Here is a 26,252-nt window from a genome sequence, read left to right on the forward strand (position 1 = left end):
TTCACCCGCACCCCACACACACACACAAACCTTCACCTGCACCCCACATTATCAAACCTTCACTTACACCCCACATATGCAAACCTTCACCCGCACCCCCCACACACAAACGTTCACCCACACCCCACACACTCAAACCTTCACTCGCACCCCTACACTCAAACCTTACTCCTATCCACATCATTTCATGGCATAAAAAGGTGAAAAACTGATCCCATTAACTACAGACCAACTAGCTTACTTCCAATCTTGAGCAAGGTCATAGAATCCATCGTTGCAGTTAATACGAAATCCTCCTTTTCTCCAACAATTTCATCTCAAATCATCAATATCATTTTAAACCCGGTCATTCCACCTTGTGCGTGCTGCATCTGCTCACCCAGCAATAGATGGAGGCCTTCAATGTCAGACATGAGATCAACGCCGTCTCTCGGGACATGTCTCTTGCTTATGATACAGTCTGGCATCGTGCCTTACTCTACAACTATCTCCCTATGGCAGCCAAGGCCAACTCCACACAAGGCTTACTGACTTCCTCTACTCTTGTAGCCAATGTGTGGCACTAAACCTTTTTTCTCCTCTCTTTGTCAAGGCTGGAGTGCCCCACGGCAGTGTTCTGGACCCAGCCCTATTCCTGATCTTCATAAATGATCTCCTTGAATCTCTGGAAAATCCTCTTTATCTGTTTGCTGTTGACTCCACCTTCTGCCATGACATCCCTCATCCTACAGACAAGAAGACCTCTTCCCTCTGTTCAGACATTGACCAAATCACAAGATGGTCAAACACATGGAATATGTCTTTCAATCCTGAAAAATCTCATGCTCTCTCTATCTTTCTCCAAATCTGACAAATCATATCTAATTCTGAACAATCCTCTTGAGGAAGTTCATTTATTCAAGCTCATGGGTCTCACTATCAGTCATGATATTTCTTGAGCAAACCACATTTCAAAGTTGGCCTCCAAAGCCAGCCACCGACTGGGCATCCTCCATCACATGATGTTTTTCCTTGGCACACTTCAATTCCTATCCACCAACAAGGCCTTGATCTGCAGCTTTATGGAGTACTGCTTTTCCCCCTGAGATGGCTCTTCTGCCTCACATATTGCTCAGCTTGATGCTGTGGAAAACAGGGCCTTCAAAATTATTGGAATCTCCTGCGATGAAGCTGAGTCTCTGGGCCATCCCTTCACCATTACAGACACGTATGGGGTCTCTCTGTCTTCCACCACCTCTTTTTTGGTCTTGCACTTTCTTTTCTTTCCATGCTTTATCCCCACCCCAGGTTTCTGCAGTGCACACACGGTTAACCATCAACCCCCTTCTGGTTAAGCTATCTATATCGAGGATCACTGCTCACCTCCACTCATTCATTCCTCTTTTCTCCCGCCTGTGGAACCACCTTCCACATTCTTTTGAATCTCAATCAACCCTCCAGGTCTTCAAGACTGCTGTTCAGGCCTAAGTCACATTTGCCACGGCGGCCGTGGGATCTCCAAAATCTACGGCCACTAGCAATTATACGGCGGCCACAGTAATTTCCACGGTCACACAATGTAGCAGTCACATGTGTTTTTATTTTTCGGGGAGCAGCACGGGGTATTTATAAATTGTGGAGACTGAAAACGTGGGGTTGCCGAACGGTCTTTGATTTGATGTCGCGCGGTGACCTTAAGGGGGCCCTGCGGCGGCCATAGAATTTTCAAGGCAGACACAAGGTAGCCTCAAGGTGCCTGCAAGGTGACCGCAGGGGGCCCAAAGGCAAACGTGCAGCCAGACGGACGGTAACGAGTGGGTTCATTTATTATTTTTAATTTTTTTTACCAGTTTTTTTTTCGGCTTGTCGAATTGCTACGGCGAACGGAGAAATGAAAAAAGTTATAACTCCGCGTTATAATTCCACGGCGACCCCTACGGCCTGTAAAAGATAGCCTAACGGCGTAGGGCCACCCTGAGGCCACCGCAGAAACTCTGCGGCCGCTGCACGTTTCTGTCAATTCAGAGGGCGTACGGCCGCCGTATCCTCGTCATAGAGCAAATGTGACTTAGGCCTCACCACCAACTCATCCTCCCCTGCTCCTCATTCCTCCCCCACCCATTGTTTGTTTAAGTCTACCTCCATCTTGGCCTTCAACTCTGATGTTGGGTTTTTTCCCCCCTTTCTCAACTGTTCCTTTTGACCTGTTGCGTCCTGATCCGTTCAGTGTACTAATTCTTGCTCTTTTACGAGCGTCAACTGTGAATAATAAAAATTACCAAAATGTTGAAAGTCTTAGTCATATGGTGGTCCAAAAAAAATGTGGTCAACATTGTATCGTGGGTCAAGGATATGTCGCAGGCGATCACAGTTATCTCGTATTGATTCTTGTTGTTTTTCTATATATTAAACGGAGTTATGATTCCACTTGACCTGCTTTCTCCACGATCGTCACCCTATCAATTTGTAATATTCTTGTCGAGTTAAATATCAGTGAAGTTTTTTCTTAAATCATCACATGACTGAATTTTCTCCTTGAGATGGAGCATTCATTTTGCATTGTTCATCACCACTCACAAGTTGATGTATTGTGGGCAAGTTGAGATCCCCTTCTCCTCAGCCTCACCCCTACCACCACCCTTGAGGGCCCCACCTCAAAAGATTATGGACCACGATCGGTCGTGTGGGGGCACTTGTTGCAGTTGCATGCATTGCATGGCCCTCACTCCACCATTCAGTGTAATAATGTACCATTTCCAAATATCAGAAACAATTTAGCTGTTATTGTTCTGATAATTTTATTCTTGTAAGAGAATTCAGGTCGAGTAATCACAGTGAATACCTCAAAATACAACTCCTGAAAGATTCCTCATGCAAAGGGTTTGCAAAGAAACCGAAGTAAAACAATTTACATACTTGCTATAAACTTGCAATTCTAAGATTTGGGGAAATAAACAAACCACATCGTCTATTTTAAATGGACAATGTACATGACTACTTTTCATGCAATACAACCACCTGGATAAATTGTAATTTTGTTTTAAAATAACCTCCCACAGGTAATTTACTGTGAAATGGACTATCGTTCTTATGAGGTCGTCTGTTCATCAAGTCGATTTTGTCATTCATTCGGATCATAACTTTAAGGAACGATAAGCAACACGGAAAGCTTCATTTTCTTTTCTCTCTTCCAAATACAAACATATATTTGTATGTGGATATGTTAAAACGATCAAGGTTCCTTTCTTAACAACCATTGTAGTTACTTTTGGTTGTTGATTGTTTGAAAAAACAACTTTTATTCAACCTTTGTTTTTGTGTATTTCTGTGTTTTTTTTTTCAGATTGCAAATCGTGGTTGATCAACGATGGGGTTATTGAGAGCTGGACAACAGGATATTTTTCCATTGAGATTTCTATAAAATGTCCTCCTGACCATTTTTCATATGGTACACGGCTCAGGTCAGTTCCACCCCATTGGTGTTTCCTCTCTCTTAACTCACCATGTTTAATCATTTATAAAATGAGCGGCAGGATTGCCGAGAGGTATGCACACTTGCCTCAAAGCTGTCTCGCTTCGGTTTGAATCCCGACTGAGCTATAAACTTTCATCCTGGTGTTTTTCAGGCAGGGTGATTCATCAGTGTGTGTGTGTGTGTGTGTGTGTGTGTGTGTGTGTGTGTGTGTGTGTGTGTGTGTGTGTGTGTGTGTGTCGTCCCTCTGATGGATGTTAAACTGGGCATCCCCTCTGCTGACATTCAGTGGATGTGAAAGATCCCACATTATCCTTCACAATGAGTCGGCGAACTATTGCTGGCATCCTGAGCAAATTCCAAATTCCTGCTTTAACCTACAGAGAGGATTGCGTTGTGGTACAGATGCACCCTCAGCCAATGATGCTACCCCACAGCCCTGTGTTGCATCTGAAAGAAGATTTATCAAATGAGAATGTGCTTGGTCATGAGACTTCTAATTTCATACATCACAAGAAATTCAGAGACTATAAGTAAAAAAGTACAGTCTCCATCCCCCACCCCCTCCCCTAACACTCAATCCTGATATTGCAATATCTTGTCTTTTTTTTCTTTGTTGGAGCTAGGCTCGTGGAAGAGCAATGTAGAACTGACTGGGGGGGGCAAGCATCAAGGGGATGAATGGATAGGCAAAGAGGAGAGGGATGGGAGGAAATACTGAAACTAGCAAGAAGTAACGGAAAATAGGAAGAAACTAGCAAGAAGGTTAACAGAGGTAATCATGATAATGGGTCAGAATTTAGGGATGACAAAGCGGAGGTAGTGCACTGGCTGCAGGAAGCATGGAGAGAAGAGTGAGAGAGAACAGCTTCTGAATTGTGGTTTCATAGAAGTGAGAGTGAGGAAAAAAAGAGTTGAGGTGTACAGACATCATTGATTTTGAAAGCAAAGTCAGGAGAGGGTTATAGCAAGAATGCCTGCATCTTGGAGGAGATGAGGGAGGGTTGGAGGACTGAGAAAGCAGAGGGTGAAATATCGGAAAATAGACAGGAGAGAATGAAGTACTAGCTATCAATGTGCTTGCGATGTGAGAGCAACAGACCCTGTGCTTCGACCTTGTCATGGGAGATTCCAATAATTTTGATCTTCAGATTCCACGTAATGCAAGAGAAACAAATTTGATGCTGGGCTGCCAGCTCATCATGGAGAGCAGTACTCCATTGAGCTACAAATGTGTTGTACATCGAGAGTAGCTCTAATTCTACAAGGAAAGCCTTGGATCGACAGAAGATCGATTGTCTGGTCAAGTCAGATTTGATCTGTGACTTGCTACAGGTACCATGTAAACCTCTACTAACCTGTTTCATTGCCAGGGTGTCAGTGAATAAACTGTCTCCCCCACCAGGTTTTCTGGTGAGGAGGGTGTTTGGATATGGACACCCAGCAGGATTAAAAACAAAACCTGTCAAAGGGCGGAGGAGCTCCTTGTGAGCCAACGGCCATCCATTTTTAGTGCCCATCTGTGTCTGCGGACATCCTCCTGCAGTTGGGTTACTTTTTTTTTTTTTAGGAGGTTGGTAGTAGGATCTGCACTCCGGCCACCGTAAAACACTTCATTCTGCAAAACCAATAAATGCAAAGAAATGTCATAACCCACTCCATGGGAGTACCTCCTGTGCTGCTGCCCTCCACAGGGCAGTTCACTGGATGCCGGGCAAAGCCTTCAGGGCCCCCATTCCTTTATGACAGGAGGGAAACCATGGGGTAAACCTCCAGGGTCAGATTTGTGGTGGTGTTTGGCAGAGTGGTGCTGAAGTATCATCCACCAGATGGCAGTCTCCTTGGATTAAGCTGAGGTGTCCTTTTAGTGGGCACTTGGAATGTCCTATCTCCAAGAGAGGTTGATCACCTGTCATGTGTTTGAACATAGGTATTGCAGCACTCTCTGAGGTTTGGAGACCGGAGAGTGGTGAGATAATGGCTGGTGGTTACACCTACTATTAGTCTGGTTGCTCTTATGGTTACCATGCCCAAGGAGTTTCTGTCGCTGTGTCCAATAAGCTGACTCCAATGAAAATTGAGGTAACACCGGTCAACAAGCATTTTAGGAGACAGGATTTGTCACTACTTGGGTATAATTTCCCTGGTCTCTGTATATGCTCCGACTAAGGCGAGTGATCTCACCGTGAAGGACGCATTCCTTGCCATGCTCGAGTCTGTGGTTGATCAGTGCCCCAGGTGAGATACTCTACTTGCCTTGCGGGATTTCAATGCATCGACTGCAACTGATAGGGATGGTTATGAGACATGTTGGTCCCCATGGTTCTGGAACTGTGAACCAGAATAGTCATGACTTTGAAAGAAGTCATGGAATTAGGGTGGCTGGTTCATGGTTTCAGCGCCCACAAGCTCATCGCTGGAGGTGGTTTTCCAATGCTGGAGGTGTGGCAAAGGAGATTGACCATGTCCTCATTGATGGTTGCTGGAGGATGATACAGAACTGCAGGGTCTACTGGACTGATCAGTTCCTCAACAATAACTACAGGCTTGTTGTAGCAACTTTGAAGTTGCAGCTTACATCCCGGAGAATGGTACCATCCCAGCCAAGGTTAGATGTTGGCAAACTCAAGATTGAGAAGGTAGCTGAGGAGTTTGCAAATAGGCTGAGTGGGGATTTGGGGAGTATGGGTGTTTTTGGGAAATCCTGAAGAGCTGTGGAGTGCCTTCAAGACCACAATCCTTGATGTTGCGGTGCATGTCTTGGAACTCACCATTGGTTGATGTCTCTCAAGTGACACTGGATACCATTGAACAGAGTCGCAGGGCCAGGCTGAATGATATAAAACTGTACATGTACTCAGGGTGAAAAAGGAGGTTTGGTGGAATGGAATTCAATTTCCACAAGTTGGATCAGCATACCAAATGAGAATCCTTAATTTCGTGTATATGGAGGAAGAACATTGAATGATTCACTGAAACATTCGAATGGACTTCACTGCAACAGAAGCCCGAAGCAATTCCTCTTCGATACAATTTGACATTCCAAAGAATGGGAGGGTGACACATTTGGAAATTCAACCACAGGATTAGCTGATAACCATTAGGCAAAATAACTCAAAACTGCAATACGTGTCCACTTTGGGTGGAGGGATAGAATGACACAATCATGGCAAAAGTTGCAGTGTTATCAACCAGGTCACCCTCTTTCCATGCAGCGAACAAGACCTTTCTTCATAGTAACATATTATTTTTATCAATATGTAGGTTAAAAGACTATTGTGAAAAGGGAAACATTACTGACAGCCAATTCGACGAAAGCACAAAAATTAAATTTATAAAGTACCAGCAACAATTATAATTGAGAACTACATGAATATAATTATTTTTCTTTCACATCCCCCCCCCCTCCATTTTTTTCCCCTATCAGGAAAAATTTGAATAATTATATTACACATGATCACCATACCCCAATCCTCGAGGAGAAAAGATATCCGTCGCACAAGTTCAATCAATAATGGCAGCGAGCGCTCATAGGAGAAGAATGCTGGATGACAACCATTTCAAGAGTGTCCCAGGCAGGTTAGTGAGTGTGTTTCCATTTAATTCATGGCCTGTTCATCAGAAGGTGCCACAAATCGAAAATAAGTGCTATCCGAGGTCAGAAGATAAGCGGGTCAGGGTGGAGATGGAGCAGCCCCCAACGGGAAACACAGTCTCGGCACTCCTTGAGTTGCAGAAAAGGTATATCTTGGCAGGGTTGAGATGTGACCCAGAGATTCAGACCAGCAGGATTTGGGGCCTCGAAGCAGCAGTTCATGCAATCAGGTTTGATTCACCAAATGAGTTGTGCATGTTGGAGGCAGCCGCGATGGCTGCACGAGCCCCACCCCCACCAATTGAGCACATGTTGCAGATAACTCGCCGCATGGACCTTCAGGGCCTTCGTTATGCATTGTGCGACCATGGCAAGTTGACGATGTAGCTGCAGAGCAGCAATTTGCGAGTGTGGTTGGGAACATTCCTCCAGGCAGGCAACTTGCAACGGCGAGGTTAAGTCTTTGTCTTGCTGTGGTTTGACTTGTCCAACCTTCTCTTCAGTGGGTTTTTTTTTCAAACATGCTCATCTTATCTCCTCAGGAAGGGGGTAGTGTTATGATCATGTGTTGATTGCCCAATTACCCAAATCTGGGTTCTCCCCATCGTCCAATGTTTTGGTGGAAGTTCTTGCAAAGCTTCATTAGACGAAATCGTATACTGCATAGTTCAACTGCTCTCAACACTCTGAAACAAGCAAAATCAAGGTTAAGCATCTAACGTACATAACATTTTATATCAAAATTTTACCCTTTCCTTTCCTTTTTTCACACTGAAACGACATTCTAAAATATATAGACATCCCAGTTGTATGTACACTCAAAAACATTCGGCCGCAGAGTTTCTGCGGTGGCCTCAGGGTGGCCCTACGCCGTTTGGCTATCTTTTACAAGCTGTAGGGGTCGCCGTGGAATTATAATGCGGAGTTATAACTTTTTTCATTTCTACGTTCGCCGTAGCAATTCGACAAGCCGAAAAAAAAACTGGTAATAATAAAAAAAAAAAAATGAACCCACTCGTTACCGTCCGTCTGGCTGCATGTTCGCCTTAGGGCCCCCCTGCGGTCGCCTTGCGGGCACCTTGAGGCTAGCTTGAATATGCCTTGAAAATTCTATGGCCACCGCAGGGCCCCCTTAAGGTCACCGTGCGACATCAAATCAAACACTGTACGGCAACCCCACGTTTTCAGTCTCCACAATTTCTAAATACGCCTTGCGGCTCCCTGAAAAATAAAAACATATGTGACTGCTACATTGTGTGACCGTGGAAATACTGCGGCCACCGTATAATTGCTAGTGGCCGTAGATTTTGGAGACCCCACGGCCGCCGTGGCAAATGTGACTTAGGCCTTAACATTACCGCCGTCTCCGGGGGTTTTAACGCCGTCTGGCTCGGCACAGGTCTCGGGTTACGCGCCTCAGATCACGATACCAAAATACACCTGTGCCTTGCCAGTCAGGGAAATAGACCCCGGTTACAGACTGGGTTTGTCAGAGACCGAGCGAAGTCTGCCAGTCTGTAACTATTTTGGTTTTAAATGCAAATCGAGCGAATTGTTCCTCAGCATGGCACGGATGAACTCAATGTGGAAACTTTCATATGAATCAGCCAGATTTATTGAGGACACATCGAGGAACATGACACAAGCAAAACATTCACAAACATTATAATTAATCTATAATCCGCTCTTAACTAGGGAGCTACGGATTACGGGTTTCGAAAGGAACCCAAGCGAGATAAACTTAAGACAACATGCAGACAAGACACAGAGTACTTGGTGATGCCTCATGGACGAGGGGAATTGTCAAAGGCACGAATGCGGCTCGTGACAAGCTGATGTCAATGGATTCGAGCGCCCAAGCTCGTACACGCTGCGTGGCAAGATGGCGGCGTCGTCCTTTTGTCGCACCGCTCAGGTACCAGCCTCAGCGTGTTCAGCCCCCGTAAGGTCGACGGCACAAGAGCGGAAGATCCACGGTGTGCTCCAGCTGGCTTTTCACAAGGGCCAGCATACAAATCCAGGCCTGGACTGCTCACTAGACGAGGCCAAATTGGGGTGTTGGGCTCCGCAGACGGATCGATGGGATTACAAGACGTATCGAGCCGCGCAGTGAGTAGGGACAGTCAGAGGCTCCGTCACTGGACTCCGGATGAACCTGTCGATGACCTCCTCATAAAAGTCGATCACTGACTCCCCTCATGCAGTTCCTGCTGCCTTCCTGGGGCTCGCTCTTCTCACGAATGCCGATCCCCGACTCGACTCTAGCAGCCTCTCATCCAGCAGAAAGCAGACTCGACACCAGCAGTCTCGGCACTCCTCCAGAGGGCATCCATCGCTCGTCCATCGCTCGAGATTGCAGTTGCCCTCCACCAATCGGCTGCCGACACGTCTCACCGACCGACACTCTCAGAGCGCTGGGCGGGGCTAGTTCGGAGAGTGGAAGGAAAACGAAGCAAGGCGCCTCCCGGTACACCACCACTGTACGAACACTGGACAGCCTGTTACACCTCCCGACATACATCTAACGTCCAATTACCGAACAACCTGGCTAAACATGCATTTAAGGGGGGATCTGGGCTAATCCTATATTTAATAACACACTATGGGCCATTTCCGCAACAATATAACCGATCATTCACATGTGTCCCAAGTTATTGGTTTGAAATCATACTGCTGTTCCAAAAGTGCGGACACTACGAGACTTATGATAAAGGTTTCTCAATTTGTAATTCCAAAACAAAACTTGATATTAATTATCACCAAAAGAAACATGATGGTTCGAATACCATTATAAATTGTAATGGAGAAAAAGACACAATGAACACACAAATCTTGTGCCTGCAGTGTTCTCAATGAGTTCTTTTTTTCTTTTTTTATGTACTGAGTCTGAAAGTAATTAACTAAGTTACCGCACACAACTTCCATTAGTTACCAACTGTTCCCCATGTTTATGCATGTGACAAACCCGGTACATGCAAACATCATCACGAGTATCACTTGTTGGTCCTATTGACCATAAGAGTATCCCCATCACTACCATACAAAGTCGATCGAAAAAGTAACGGGACTGAGCCTGCTGTGTGCTCCACTTACATAACTTGAATGAACGGGTTGCGTCACAGTCTTTCGCAACATTCCAGCAATATATGTGATTGGTGAAGGTTGACTGCGCTCATTGTGTGATTTTTTTACAGGTCGTGCTTTACACGTTATCTAGTCTGAGTCGTCACACTATGAGTCGTGAGCAGAGAGCCAATCTGAAGTTTCTTGCCAAGCTTGGCAAAACACCTTCCGAATCCTTCGCAATGCTGCAGCAGGTTTACGGGGGAGAAATGATGTTACGTACATGTGCATTTGAATGGCACAAGAGGTTCAAAGAGGGATGGAAGGATGTTGAAGAAGATCCACGGTCTGGAAGACCTTCAACGAGCAGAACGGCAGACAACATCGAGTGTGTGAAGCAGAAGGTGTGCGCAGATCATCGACTCACAGTGCGGATGATTGCTGAGGAACTTTCTGTCAACAAGGACACTGTCTGGAGCATCATCACTGAAAATCTCGAAATGCGCAAGGTGTGCGCAAAGATGGTCCCCAAGCTGTTGTCCGAGGACCAGAAACAGCAAAGAGTCACTGTCTGCCATTACATTATCGAGTGCCTCGAGGACGATCCAGACTTGCTTGGGAGAGTCATTACTGGCGATGAATCGTGGATATTTGAATACAATTCTGAGACCAAATGGCAGAGTCGTCAGGGGAAAAGTCCGGCATCACCAAGACGAAAGAAAGCAAGGATGTCGAAGTCGAACGTCAACGTGATGCTCATCGCGTTTTTTGACATCAAGGGCATCGTCCACTTCGAGTTTCTACCACAGGGTCAAACAGTGAATCAATACGTGTACAAGGAGATCCTCCAGCGCCTCATGAGATCAGTCCGGAACAAGAGGAGGGATCTGTGGGAGAACAACGCCTGGGTGCTCCACCATGACAACGCCCGTGCTCACAGTGCCCTGAGCATCCGACAGTTTCTGGCGGAGAGGAACGTGCCAACCATGGAGCAACATCCATATTTACCAGACTTGGCCCCTTGTGATTTTTTCCTATTCCCCAAGCTCAAGGGGGTGATTGAGGGGACCCAATTTCCTGATGTGGATGCCATCAAAAGAGCCATGATGACGGAGCTCCAGAGGATTTCAGAAGAAGCCTTCCGGGGGTGCAACGAAGCGTGGAAGAAGAGGATGGACAAGTGTGTGAGACTGCAGGGAAACTATTTTGAAGAGGACAAACTGTGATTTCATTTTTTTGTTGTTGTTGTGTAAGTTCATTCAAGTTGTGTAAGTGGAGCACACAGCAGGCTCAGGCCCGTTACTTTTTTGACGGACCTCCGAGGATTCACAAATCTGTCCAAAGAGGATCCGTAAGTTCTATTTATCCATAACACAAATCCATAACTCCTTAATACAAAACTATAGGATTTACGAATCCGTAACACCTCCGCACAATAACAATGTAACTCTTTCACAGCAAGCAAACTTCTTGTGAGCACAATGAACAAACAGAAATCCAAAGAGGTAACTCAACAAATATTCATGACACTTATTCGTTCTCCCACTTGGGGACTTGAACTTTTTAGCGAGCAGGGACATTAACCCCCTCTTAGCACGGCAGAGACTTAAACTCTCCGTTCGAGACCCCTGACCTCTATAAAAACACGAATGCCCAGGGTGAACCCTGTAATCTTAAATGGTCTCCAACCTCCTAATTTTCTTCCGGCTGTCACTAGAGGTTCTCCTTTGTATACCTCTCCTATCAATGGAGTACCATTTTACCCATTTGGCATTGAGATGCAGCATCTGATCTGAAGTCAGAGCAAACATCTTCGTAAATGGCCACTTGCTTGCTGTTATGCCAGATGACGCTGTTTCTAGTCCTGCCGGGGTTTGTGGTTCTTGTTCGGGCGCCAAAATTGTGGTGGAAAATAACTGAATTTCCACAAGTTGGATCAGCATACCAAAGGAGATTCTTTAATTTTGTAAAGCTCCTGGGATCTGTGGCATCCATTCAAAACTCCTCGGGGTTGGGTTCGCCACCATTTGCTTGAGCAACAGCATCCAGAGCAGTTGGGCTGTACTCAAAAGAGGTCAACGATTGACCATATCCTTGCTCTTTGGGTCTTCACCGAACAGACACATGAGTTATGGCAGGGGCTGCTTGCAGCCTACATTGATATTTGCAAAGTGTTCGATTCAATGAATCGGGATGCCCTCTGGAGGATTCTTGGTCTTCATAGGGTGCCAGCAAAACTGATCAATCTGATATCTGAACTATACTCATACTGAGAGTGCTGTGAGATGTGGTGGTACCATCTCTGACTAATTTCCAGTTGTTATTGGAGTTCGTCGGGGGTGTGTACTGGCTCCCACACTTTTCAGCGCTTGCATGGACTGGATTCTGAGAAGGTCATCGGAGAGATCAAGCTGCAGTGCATCGTTTGGGAATGTCAAGATCTCTGACCTTGATTTCGCAGGTGATGCAGTCATCTTTGCGGAGACTGGATATCCTTTTGGGGGCTCTTGAGGTGCAGAATGTGGTGTCAGAGCTGCTGGGATTTCAGGTTTCTTGGGTCAAAACTAAGATCTAGGCTTTCAATGACATATTGGGTGCTGCTGTCTTGTCTGTACCTGTTTGTGGTGAGGATGTTGAGGTCACGGAGAGATTAACTTTCCTTGGCAGGAACGTTCATGTCTCTTCTGGCTGTGAGCCAAAGCTCAACAGACGTCTGGGTCAGGCCTGGGGAGTCATGAATTCACTGGATCATGGGGTGTGGTGCTGCTGTTACTTGTGCAAGAGGACGAAAATCCGAGTCTTCAGGTCCTTGGTGCTTCCAGTCTTGCTCTATGGATGTGAGACTTGGACTCTGACCAGGTATCTGAGATGGAGACTTAATTCCTTTGGTACCTGTTCTCTTCGGAGAATACTTGGCTATCGCTGTTCGGACATTGTGTCCAACGAGCAGTTGCTGAGAGAGACTCAAATGAGATTTGTTACCTGCATAGCCTGTGAGCATCAGCTGCAGCTGTATGGACATGTGGCTCGCTTTCCTGATGCTGACCCTGCTCACCAGATTATTTCAGCGAGGGAGCCTCGTGACTGGAGGAGGTCGAGGTCAATGGGCCGACCACATCCCTCGTGGTGGCAGCAGGTTGATCAGCATCTCAAGGAGATGGGGATGTTCCAGACATCTGCCTGGGGAGGGCCAAACGGAGGCCCCTGGAGTGTCAGCGAAAAATTGACGCAGTGACGCACTACTCCAGCCCATGCTCCCATACCTGACCTAACCTGATGGATGATGCCTAGTTTGTGGCTGGCTTTAAAGGCCCGGATTGCTATTTACTCAGCCGAACACTTCCGGTTCCGGTTTTACACTTCCGGTTCCGGTTTTGAGCGGCAAGAGGTCTCCTTTGGGACTCCCTGCTGACGTTCTCAAAGTTAAGTTCCGGTTGTTATTTGTCCCGTTTTAACTGTTTAATTTTCTCACCTACATGTTAATGTGTGTTCCTAGTTCGGTTTTGTTTCAAAAATCGTGCTATTTTGTGAGTATTTATGTCGACGTTCTTACCTGGTGTTTGAGGCCTAGTCCTAGGCTTGAGGCCTACCGGTTCCACTCGGTGTTCGAATCGTTTTTTTTGTTTGTTTGTTTGTTTTTTCTCCCCATTACCTTCAATTTCTATCCTCCCCATCACCTTCAATTTTCATCCTCCCCATTTTCCAAACATCCCCCATTCTCCCAACTAATCTCTTTCTTATCTAAAAAAAAAAAAAAAAAAAAAAAAAAAAAAAAAAAAAAAAACCCAACAACAACAACAACAACAAGCTCACCTTCTCCCGATTCTGCTACTTCTTCTTCCTCTTAACTTCCTCCTCGTCTTCCTCGATTTCTTTTTTTTTTACACTTGCATGACCTAATCTGTTGAACTCTCTCATACATTAATATTAACAACAAAAACGATCTTATAATGCTTCATCTTCCTCTCTCACACATGTGGTACTCTTTACTGTTTCACAATGCACTACTCTTCTGCTATTTTAACAGACTGCTCTCATTTCGACCTCTCCTTCATTCCTTGCCTAAAAAATCCAACTATTACAGCGCTTCTTCTCTCCATGCTCTGAATTCGCCTTCATTGCATCCATCAAGAATTGTGTTAAATCGTATCTCTGACCTAAAATTTTTAAAAACCACAGTTTGCCATGGATGCTCGCTTTCCATCAACCATTCTTTTTTTGCAACTTCAGTGCCAACTCACCCCCTCACCCCTCACTCTCACTCTCCAAGCAACCAGCGCACTCTTCTCCCTCCAAGCCTCCCTCTCACCTCTTTCAAAAATTCCCCCTCACCTTTCTCCCACCTTTCATCCCCCTCACTCTTCCTTCTCTAAGTTGCCCCCCTCTCATCCACCAACCTGCCTCCCTCCACTGCCCTCTCACCTCCATCTCTTCACTCCACCTCCTCAAATCGTCAACTGCCATCTTCCTTGTCTCTTGTCCCCCCTCTCTCCCAGCACCACAGAGCCTTTTCTCCTCCTCATTCGGCCCCCTCCCCTCGCTATTCTGCAATACCCCACACTCCTTCAGCAACCCTCCTTACCTCCCCCCTCGTCCCTCGTCCTACCCTCCCCTGCCCCCTCCACCTCCTGCACCCAAAGCCTCCTCCCCTACCTCTTCATTAAAAGTGTGGACCTCTAATATCCGGGGCCTTCGCTCAAACCTTTCAGATCTTTCCATGCAGGTTGCCACTGACAAACCAGACATTATCTGCCTAACAGAAACTTTCCTCTCCCAAGACGTGTCTGACTCCCAAGTATCTCTCCCTGGTTACTCCCTCTTACGGTATGACAGACCTGAGCCTCGTCCTGGTGGAGGTGTTGCTCTCTTCATCAAAGACTCTATTCCTCACTCTCCCTGCACTGCTCTCACTCCCCCACACCCCCAGGAATACCTCTGGCTTCGGCTTCCCCTCCACTCCCACCTCATGTTTATATGTGTACTGTACCGTCCACCGAACAGTGATGACTCCATCTACACCTCACTCTCCGAAAACATGGACCATCTTCTATCTTCTCATCCAAACTCTCTCTTCCTCTTATGTGGCGACTTCAATTGTCATCACGCCAATTGGCTAGGTGTGGGTACCTCTCTCACCTGCCATGGGACATCAGCAAAAGCTTTCTGTGACTCATTGGGACTGACTCAATCGGTCAACTTCCCGACCCGGATCTCAACCAATGGTACTCCATCTCTTCTGGATCTGATTTTGACAAATTTCCCTGACAATATCTGCTGCTCTTCCTTCGCTCCAATTGGTTCTTCTGACCACGTCCTTGTTAAAGTGGACATCTCTCTGGCTGTTATCAGAGAACCACCTCACCGCCGTCGAGTCTGGCATTTCACTCAAGCCGACTGGCAGGGTCTCCGAGCAGCCATCAAACTTACAGACTGGTCTCCTATCACTACTTTCTCAAACATCAACTCATCCTGGGAATTCTTTCAAAGAAACTTGCTCTCCCTCATGCACAGATTTATCCCCTCTCGTGTTCAGCTGTCTTACCCTTCCTCCCGCCCTTGGTTTACTGAAGCTTGTGGCGAGGCAGTTGTCCTGAAACAACTTGCCTTTGCCTCATGGAAAGCAAACCCAACTGAGGGCAATCTCAGTTCTTTCCACAAAGCTCGGAACAAGTGTGTATCTACCCTCAGGAGAGCCAGAAAACAACATCTTTCTCATCTCAAGTCTGAACTCTCAAACCTCTCTCCCTCCTCAAAATCCTGGTGGCGTTTAATCAAATCCGTTTCTGGTGTATGTTCCCCCTCCATCCCCTCCCTTACCTCAAATGGCCGCACTGCTGATTCCACACGTGATAAAGCTGAATGTCTAAACTCGGTGTTTGCAGCTAAATCTTGTGTCCCAAACCCATCACTATCTCTACCCACTTTACCCAGTCGCACCCAACTGTCCCTGGACTCTGTATCCTTTTCTCCTGACAAGGTGGAGAGCTTGCTTTCAAACCTCGAGTCAGATTCTGCAACCGGTCCAGACGGCATCAGCCCACGTGTCCTCAAAGCCTGCTCTTCTGCTCTTGCTCACCCTCTCTCTGTTCTATTCACCCTCTCATTTTCCCAAGGTCATCTGCCATCTGCTTGGAAATCTGCTAACATCACTGCCCTGCATAAAAAAGGTGCAAAAACAGATCCCTGTAACTACAGACCAATCAGCCTTCTCCCAATCATCAGCAAGGTTATGGAATCCATCATCGCTTCAGACATGAAATCCTTCCTCTTCTCCAATGGCTTGATTTCCAATCATCAATTTGGTTTCAGACCAGGTCACTCTACCCTGGATATGCTGCTACTGCTCTCCCATCAATGGATGGAGGTCCTCAATGCCAGACAGGAAATCCGAGCCGTATCCCTGGACATATCACGTGCTTTTGACACAGTCTGGCACCCTGCACTACTCACCAAACTCTCTTCCCATGGTATTCAAGGCCATCTCCACTCATGGCTCGCAGACTTCCTCTCCTGTCGCAGTCAACGTGTGGCCCTAAATGGAGTTCTTTCATCCCCTCTTCCTGTGCAGGCTGGAGTTCCTCAAGGTAGCGTTCTGGGCCCTGTTCTTTTTCTGGTTTTCATCAATGATCTCTCGGACTCTCTGGAAAATCCTCTATTTCTCTTTGCCGATGACTCCACCCTCTGCCGTACCATCTGTCATCCCTCAGACCAGCAAGCAGCAGCTTCTTCGCTCACTGCAGATCTGGATAAAATCACAAACTGGTCCAACACGTGGAACATGTCTTTCAATCCAGACAAATCTCACACTCTCACTATGTCTCTTCGAAAGGACCGTTTACAAAACCCCCCCATCCACTTTCTCAACAATCCTCTGGAAGAAGTCTTTTCTTTCAAGCTTCTGGGTCTCACTATCTGCCATGACCTTTCCTGGGAAAGTCACATTTCCAACCTTGCCTCAAAAGCCAGTCGCCGACTGGGAATCCTCCGTCGTGCAAAGTCCTTCCTCGGCCCTCTTGAGCTCCTGACCACTTACAAAGCTTTTGTCCGTAGCCTGATGGAGTACTGCTCTCCCCTCTGGGCTGGTGCTCCTGCCTCCCACCTTTCTCGACTTCACGCTGTCGAAACCAGGGCATTTTAAGATCATTGGCATCTCCCGCAATGAAGCTGAGTCTTTGGGCCTCTCACTCAATCACCGCAGGTTGGTCGGTGGTCTTTCTGTCTTCTACCGACTCCTCTCCAGCCTTGCCCCCCTGCTCTCTCTGCGATTTGTCCCAACCACATTTCCACAGGGCGCTCAAGGTCCGCCAACAACCCCTTCTGGTAAAACTACCAAAATCACGAATCACTGCTCATCTTCACTCTTTCATTCCTCTTTTTCCCGCCTTTGGAATAAACTTCCTCACTCTATTCTTTCCCATTCTTCCCTCCAGGCTTTCAAAACAGCTGTTCACCAGCACCTCTTATCTTCCCCCATCCAAATCCTCGATCTTTTCTACCCCCGATAATCCACCCAAGCCCACTTCCTTCAATTCTCCTGCTTTCCTTCCTGAAAGTCCCTGTAATGTCCATCTTCTCCTCGCCATGTTCCCCGTCCCATCCCCATCCCTCTCCCTTCCACAGTTCACCTGTGTCTGTTCCCCAATGTTTTGTCCCTTCCACTCCCGCCCCTCTTGTCTCATGCCTCCTTGCTGTGAGTTGTGTGTTAGCTCTCATACGAGCCTCGACCAAGGTATACAAAAAATAAAAATAAAAAAAAGCCGAAGAAAGGCAGAGACTGATTTTGAGTTTCAAGGGAATCAATAAACCTTTTCCAGTGGATGACTGAGGAAATGGATAGGTGGGTTCATTTCACGGTCCTTCCAGAGCTGTCAGATTTTTCAGAATTGTTGGACATTTTCCATTTATCAGATCAGTGTCTCTTCATTTCGGGATCAGCGCAGTAAGATGCACCCATAGTCTGTCTATGTATGGGTACTGTAAGACAATGTGGAGTCATCTGCAAAAAACTGAGGTTTTTTCCAGAGCAGCAGGGAGGTCACTTATCATGGAGTATGGTGTATCATAGAGTACGGTAGTACTCCATATAGAGGGATGATACGAGAAAAAAATGGCTGCCCATTCAAATGTGTACATAATGATTTGCTTATAAACTCCTGTCGAGTGAAGTCATAAGCATTTTAAAGCTATGCCTTTTACTTTTGAGCATTTCCTGAACTGCCAGAACAATGTATTTTGTGCAAGTTATTGTGGGCACATGCCAGAATTCATCATGAAAGTACCACAATGGGAGATTGCTAAAGCACCAATTTGTATTTCTTCTTCGCCTCTAAAAAAACAATATAAAACTGTAGCCCGATCTACCTCAATAGCTGCTGAAGCCAAGATGGTGATTCCAATGCGAGGAGTTACTTTGTTTCTGAGCTTGTGCACACAACCAAAATTTAAATAAACAAAAACATTAATCGTTTTATTACGAAGAGAAATCGAAAGTAAATGTGGATTCAACCAAATCAGGCCTGGATTGTGAGGGTTGGGGGGAGTGGAGGGGGTGGTGGGGGTGGAGTGGGAAATAGACAGTGGATAGCACCATTCCAAAAGTAATACTGTTGTGGGTCGGGGTTCGGCGGCGATAAATGACCACCAGGGGGAGCAGTAGGGCCGTCTCCACCGAACACCCCGGAATTTAGGTCGTGACTCTCGGATAAGTCCGAAAGGTCACAGGTCCCTTAGCGGACCGTGGTCGCCAATATTTTGACGACGTGGGGTAGGGTTAATTGCCTGACTTCAATGTACCTCTGTACCCACGTCATCAAATTACCGGGGAAGTCACACCCTCGACCGACTCTGTCGAACCGGGTCACTCTAGCGACCTCGGTCCGGTGTAACCGAGCGGAATTACCAGAGTCCGTCAGTCCAAACGATAACCTATGACACACGGCCTCCCTAATTCTCAATACTCACCCTGCTGGGTCAATGGTAGAAAGGACAGGCAACGAACTAGAACATTTAACAGATATTTATTTATAATAGGGAGGGAGACACAGAGCAGAGTTATCCGAATAAAGAAATGCAATTTACAATGAACGAAAAGCACTTGGCAATTCTACTTATCAGACTGGCGACACACACGCACACACACACACGCACACACACACACACACACACACACACACACACACACACACACACACACACACACACACCCACACACACACACACACACACACACACACACACACACACACACACACACACACACACGAAATGGACCCCGTGGGTCTTTATTCAGCCCAGAGGGAAGGCGAGCTGGGGGAACAGAGCCTGGCCGGGTACCTTCCCACCTCGTGCGGTCACACCGAACTCCAACCACCATGGTGGGATTCGAACCCATGTCCCAAAATCCACGGGCCCACGACCCTGGCTGCTCGGCCACCACCGCCACGAGGAGCCACCACGAAGGACCGCAGACCACGACCGAGACCAAGCCACCGCGCTAGACCAGAAGCAATAGGCCACGATGACTGCAGCACACTGGTCCTGACAACCACTCTACTCTTTCTCTTCCCGGCCACTCGCCTCCTGATTGGATGAGGGGTTGGCGGGCGATCAGTGGCCTCCCCTTATTTCTCAGGCCGAACACTCCATCTGACTCAGGTGGAGTCGCCCTGAGGTGATGATCTTCCTGATTGGACAAGAGGTGGAGTCAGAGCTGAGGCGATGAGCGAAGAACAAAGATTTGTTGGCAATGTAAAAAAAAGCTGACTAGAAAAGAAACCCGCAGCGCACACATGTAATTCCCATTAGACTTAGGCCTAAGTCACATTTGCCACGGTGGCCGTGGGGTCTCCAAAATCTACTGCCACTAGCAATTATACGGCGGCTGCAGTATTTCCACGGTGACACAATGTAGCAGTCACATATGTTTTTATTTTTTCGGGGAGCTGCAAGGCGTATTTAGAAATTGTGGAGACCGAAAACGTGGGGTTGCCGTACTGTCTTTGATTTGATGTCGCACGGTGTCCTTAAGGGGGCCCTGCGGCGGCCATATAATTTTCAAGGCAGACGCAAGGTAGCCTCAAGGTGCCCGCAAGGCAACCGCAGGGGGGCCCTAAGGCGAACGTGCGGCCAGACGGACGGTAACGAGTGGGTTAATTTTTTTTTAATTTTTTTTACCAGTTTTTTTGTTTCGGATTGTCGAATTGCTACGGCAAACGTAGAAATGAAAAAAAGTTATAACTCCGTGTTATAATTCCACGGCGACCCCTACGGCCTGTAAAAGATAGCCAAACGGCGTAGGGCCACCCTGAGGCCACCGCAGAAACTCTGCGGCCGCCGCACATTTCTGTCAATTCAGAGGGTGTACGGCTGCCGTATCCTCACCGTAGAGCAAATGTGACTTAGGCTTTAGGGGGTGGGGCCCTAACTATAAACACATACTTATCGAGATAACTGAGCTCCGGGGACTGCTGTCTGTTTGTGTGCAAAAGGCTTCCAAATCCGTAACAATACATATCCAAACCATCCCTCAAATCAACTGAAACAAGTATGAAAACGATTTAATAACATAGATGTATTTAACCCATACCAAAATAACAAAATATATGAAACTTTGAGCATTTCATTATTTTTTTTTAAATGATTGGCTGCGAGTGGCAACAGCAACCCACCATCTGGGAAAACCCAAGAAGCTGGTCAGCTGCACTGGTGTCCGTGAAACAACTGGTGTTGTGTTGTGTTTTGATCTGCAATCAGGCATTCGCTCCAATTAAAAATGACCAAAAGCATCACTTGTCACAAGTAAGGAACTTTATGTCATATTAAATGAGATTTTGAAATGTTTCATAATGTTATTATTCTTATTTTATTATTGTTTGGCTCTTAGCGGTGAAGTTTCAACTCTATAGTATTTACGGGATCAGAGTCGCCGATTCGGTTTATGTTTACACTAATGTGTTTCATTTATCATGTTCACATATCTTGTTATAATCACCAGTAAAGTGATTCACAGTGATGTTGAGCCATTGTGTGTTTGTGTGTGTGTTTTGTTTCAAAGCTTTGTCTGCAAGGAACATAGTTGTGGACTCTCTTTGTAAGGAACATAGTTGTGGTCCCTGTCTGTAAGGAGCATAGGTGTGGACTCTGTCAGGAAAATAGTTGTGGAATCTGTAAGGAACATTGTTGTGGTCACTGTCTGTAAGGAACATAGTTGTGGATTCTGTAAGGAAAATAGTTGTGGACTCTGTCTGTAAGGAACATAGTTGTGGTCCCTGTCTGTAAGGAACATAGTTGTGGACTCTGTCTGTAAGAACATAGTCATGGCCTCTGCTTGTAAGGTATATAGTTATGGACTGTGCCTATAAGGAACATTGTTATGGACTTTGTCTGAAAATAATATTGTTGCAGACTCTCTCTGTAAGAAACATGGTTGTGGACTCTCTCTGAAAGGAACATGGTTGTGGACGCTCTCTGTAAGGAACATGGCTGTGGACTCTCTCTGTAAGGAACATGGTTATGAACTTTGTCTGCAAGGAACATTGTTATGGACTCTGTCTGTCAGGTACATGGTTGTGGACTCTGTCTGTAAGATTGTGGACTCTGTCTGTAAGGTTATGGACTCTGTCTGCAAGGAACATTGTTATGGACTTTCTCTGTAAGGAGCATGTTTGTAGACATTGTCTGTAAGGAATATGGTTGTGGAGTCCGTCTTTAAGGAATATGGTTGTGGACTCTGTCTGGAAGGAACATTTTTTTAATGCTCATGCAGAACATTGCTATTTATACAACAATCCCCCCCCCCCCTCACTTTCATTCCATTGTATTCAGGATCTGAAATTCAATGTCTTGCACTGAAACCAACTCAACTTGACACTTCTGACTTACTAAAATCAGACTCTCAGTTTTGTGAGTCACCAGCTCTACAACAAGGCTCCAAAGGAAAACAAACAAAAGTGAAAATGTGGAAACAAATGTGAATAAATCTGTCAACAGAACCCGATGAAGTCCATCGCTTATCACACTCAGCTATGCCTGTACCTCTTACGTTCTCGAGAGAGAAGGGTATTCCAACCATCACAGCATCTTTTGACTTTTTACTTTTATTGTGGGATTGTGATGGAAAACACTGTCTTGGGGGAGCTTTAGCTTCTACTGGGAGAGGGGAGGAGAGGGATAATTGATGGTCAAATGACTGCATGAGCAGAGGAAGTCATAAATCCAGGAATGGCGGCGGTCTTCCATGCTGCATTCAGAGAGCTTTGCAAGCAAATCATGTCGAACAGCCAAGATATATATATATATATATATATATATATATATATATATATATATATATATATATATATATATATATATATATATATATATATATATATATATATATATATATATATATATATACATGGAGACTTCTGTTCTTTGAATATTATTGTTATTTTTATTATTATTATCATTATTATTTTGGTGTAGAAAGTCCAGGCTCTTGGAAGAGCTGGAACACAGAATGGATGAGGAGGCAACAGAACAAAATGAACGAGAGAGAGATATATATATATATATATATATATATATATATATATATATATATATATATATATATATATATATATATATATATATATATATATATATGAGACGAGACGAGACAAAGACAGAGAGGTATGGGGTGTGACACCAACAGAAGAGCCGTGGGACAAAATAGACGGAGATGGACAAGGGAAACGAATAAAATGAGGGGTAGGGGAAGATGCAGGGGGTGGACAATATGGATACACATGCAAACTCTCATGAAGGGAAAGCAGGATATTAAGGGGGGATGGGGAAGTGGGGTAGTTTAATGGGGGTATAAAATATCATGGTTTTGAATGGGGGATCTGAGATGGTAATGAACCTCTGTGTTGAAGACATAGAGAGAAGAATGAGATTGAAGAGAACATGGAAGTTGGTTCCACAGGTGCGAAAAAAGAGGAACGGTTCAGTGGAAGTGAGCAGTGATTCTGGATGTTCACCAGAAGGGGGTTGATGGTGAACCGATGGTGAAGGGGTTGAATGGTTCGAGATCAGGCTGTTCGCAAACAGTAAATACTTGATATTGGAGCCTTCAAAGATGTGTACATAAAATTTTTTTTTCAGGTTTGGAAAAGGAAAGTCAGAAGTGGACAAATCTGATGATTAATAGAGATGTCCAGTGTCTTCAGAAACTTTTCACACCCCTTGACTTTTTTCACATTTTGTTGTGTTCCAGCCTGATAAAGTGGATTAAAGTTTTTAAAAAATTGTCGCTGATCTATACAAAATACCCCAAAAATTTTAATGACAACGTGAAAACAGGTTTTTGCATTTTTTTTAGAAACATTAAAAATGAAAAGCTGAAATGGCTTGCATCGATAAGTATTCAACACCTTTGCTCTGATACTCCAAATTGTGCTCAGGTGCATCCAATTTCCTTTGATCATACTTGAGATGTCTCTACAACTTGATTGGAGTCCACCTGTGGCCAATTAAATTGACTGGACACGATTTAGAAAGAAACACACCTTTGTATGTAGTGCATGTCAGAGCAGAAACTCTACTATGAAGTCCAAGGAACTGTCTGTGGAACTCTGAGATAGAATTGTGAGGAAGCATTGATCTGGGGAAGGGTACAAAACAATTTCTGGAGTGTTGAAAGTTCCCAAGAGCACAGTGAGCTCCATCATTGGGAAATGGAAAGAATATGGAACTACCCAGACTCTTCATAGAGCTGGCCATCTGACCAAACTGAACAACTGGGCAAGAATGAACTTGGTCAGGGAGGTGACCAATAATCCATTGACCACTCTGACAGAACTACAGAGTTCCTTGACTGAGATGGGAGAACCTGCCAGAAGGACAACAGTCTCTGCAGCACTTTACAAATCCAGGCTTTATGGGAGAGTGGCCAGAAGGAAGCCACTCCTGAGAAAAAGGCATTGATAGCATGCCTGGAGTTTACAAAAAGGCATGTGAAAGATTCTGAGAGCATGATGTAAAACATTCTGTGGTCTGATGAGACCAAAATTGAACTCTTTGGCCTAAATGCAAAGCACCACATCTGGTAGAAATCAAACACAGCTCATCACCCATCGACACCATCCCTAACAGGAAGCATGGTGGCGGCAATATCATGCTATCGGGATGCTTTTCAGTGGCAGGGACTGGTAGATTTGTAACGATAGAGGGAACAATGAATGGATCCAAATACAGGCAAAGTCCTTGAGTGGCCCAGCCAAAACCCAGAGTTGGATCCCATTAAGAATCTGTGGAAATACTTGAAGATTGCAGTTCAGTGACGCTCCCCATCCAACTTGACAGAGCTTGAGCAAATCTGCAAAGAAGAATAGGAGAAAGTCCCCAAATCCAGATGTGCAAAGCTGATACAGACATACCCAAGAAGACTACAAGCTGTGATCGCTGCCAAAGGTGCTTCTGCAAAGTATTGACTCAGGGGGTTGAATACTTATTGACGCAAGACATTTCAGCTTTTCATTGTTAATTCATTTGAAAAAATTCGAAAAACATGTTTTCCCAATGTCATTATGGGGTATTTTGTGTAGATCAGTGACAACATTTTAAAAAATTTAATCCATTTTAAATTCAGGCTGCAACACAACAAAAGTCGAGGGGTGTGAATACTTTCTGAAAGAACTACAAATGGACTTTGAACCCTATTTGTGCTTTTTCACTTCCAATGTGAAAGTTGTGGGTTGCAATATTGTCTTGGAGAAGTGAACTTTCCAAACTGAAATTTCCACAGATTATTACCCCGCATGCAAATTGCAAAGTGGGGGAAAGCATTTCGTTCATTCTGTTTGTCTGTCTGTTTGCTTGTCTGTCTGACTATACACGTTATTCTCTCATCGAGGAACTGCATAAGTTCAATTGATGTTTTTTAGTTTTTGAACAATCTACAACATGAATCAGATCATGAATCAGAACACGAACCTGCTGTGAAGCAGTAGTTTGGCTCTGAATTTGGGAATTTGTATGTAGTCTCGTCCCAAGTACGCATGCGCACAGAGGTAGTTGAAAGGTAATTTTCTTAGTTTCTCTGCCTGTCTGACAGTCAAAAAAAATTGAAAATCATTTCAAATAGGAAACTTACTATTTTAGGGATGTTAATAAAGGACACAAACAACAGACACGGATAACCAATTTAACGTGTTAAGTAAGGTGGTGTGAAAGACGCTGCATCATTGGCAGTAAACTTTTGAAATTTTCTTTTTCCTTATGTACAGCCATTAAACTTTTATTTTATTTCAATTTAATTATATACTTAATCACTGTGGAACACAAATCGCTTGGTTGGCACTTCCTTCAGTTGACCAGTACTTGGCCAATATATTATACCATTTTACGCCATCTTGACGAATCAAATTTTCCGCTCGTGTTTTTGGTGTTTGGGAATATCAATATTCAGACAAAATTTCAGCTGGTGGGAAATATAGACCGAGTTTAAAAATGCAAAGAAAGAGTTTAAAAGACCCTTCCCATGTCATTTTTCTCAAGTTTGCACGAGGTGCGGCATTCAATGAACTTTCTAGTTTTTTGAAGGAATCATCATTCATTCCTTCTGAAAAATGAGAATAATAATCTTCAGTTATTGAGCTTTCTACATGACCTTCTGGGAAGTACAGTAAACAAGAACAATTCCAAAACAATAACCTGTGAAGTTTGAACTTTAATTCATGCCAAAAATGACATTATCTGACCACCAATTCCACGTCACCACTTTGTTCCTTGACTACATGCTGGTCTTGACTGGTTGTGCTTTGCTCTCATTTATAATGTGTTGTTTGGTTTCTAATCATGCAGATTGAAATAATTGAGTTGATTTTGCAGTTTAAATGGAGAAATTTGTGCATCCGATATCGTGCAATATGATTATGTTGTGCTTGGAAACATACGGATACAGACCAACCAATTTTACCTGATATCTGTAAGGTTCACACAAGGGAGTGGAAACAGAAAGGTAACAATGCCATATTGAACTGATATTATGATTAAATCCATACCGCTGTTGTGAAAGAAGCAAATATTTACGTGCTTAATTTTGAATAATGCATGAAGTGGCTTTTCATTTCAATGTGTATTTTCAGTGTATCAGATATATGAGGAGAAGAAGCAGCC

At 44.9% G+C, this 26,252-nt stretch overlaps 1 protein-coding gene across 1 annotated transcript in view; it reads left to right on the forward strand.

Moving 5' to 3' along the window:
* The window catches only part of LOC147030880 (complement factor H-like), a 374,343-nt gene that overhangs the window by 173,857 nt on the left and 174,234 nt on the right, over positions 1-26,252 (forward strand). The window contains exon 18 of the mRNA XM_085875422.1: positions 3,323-3,440. Within this exon, the coding sequence (XP_085731548.1) occupies positions 3,323-3,440 (118 nt within the window). The remainder of the gene's footprint in view (positions 1-3,322; positions 3,441-26,252) is intronic.

This window comes from Eptatretus burgeri, chromosome 3 (assembly GCF_056783735.1).
Source record: "Eptatretus burgeri isolate ZD-2024b chromosome 3, Ebu_testis_v1, whole genome shotgun sequence".
Taxonomy (NCBI): domain Eukaryota; kingdom Metazoa; phylum Chordata; class Myxini; order Myxiniformes; family Myxinidae; genus Eptatretus; species Eptatretus burgeri.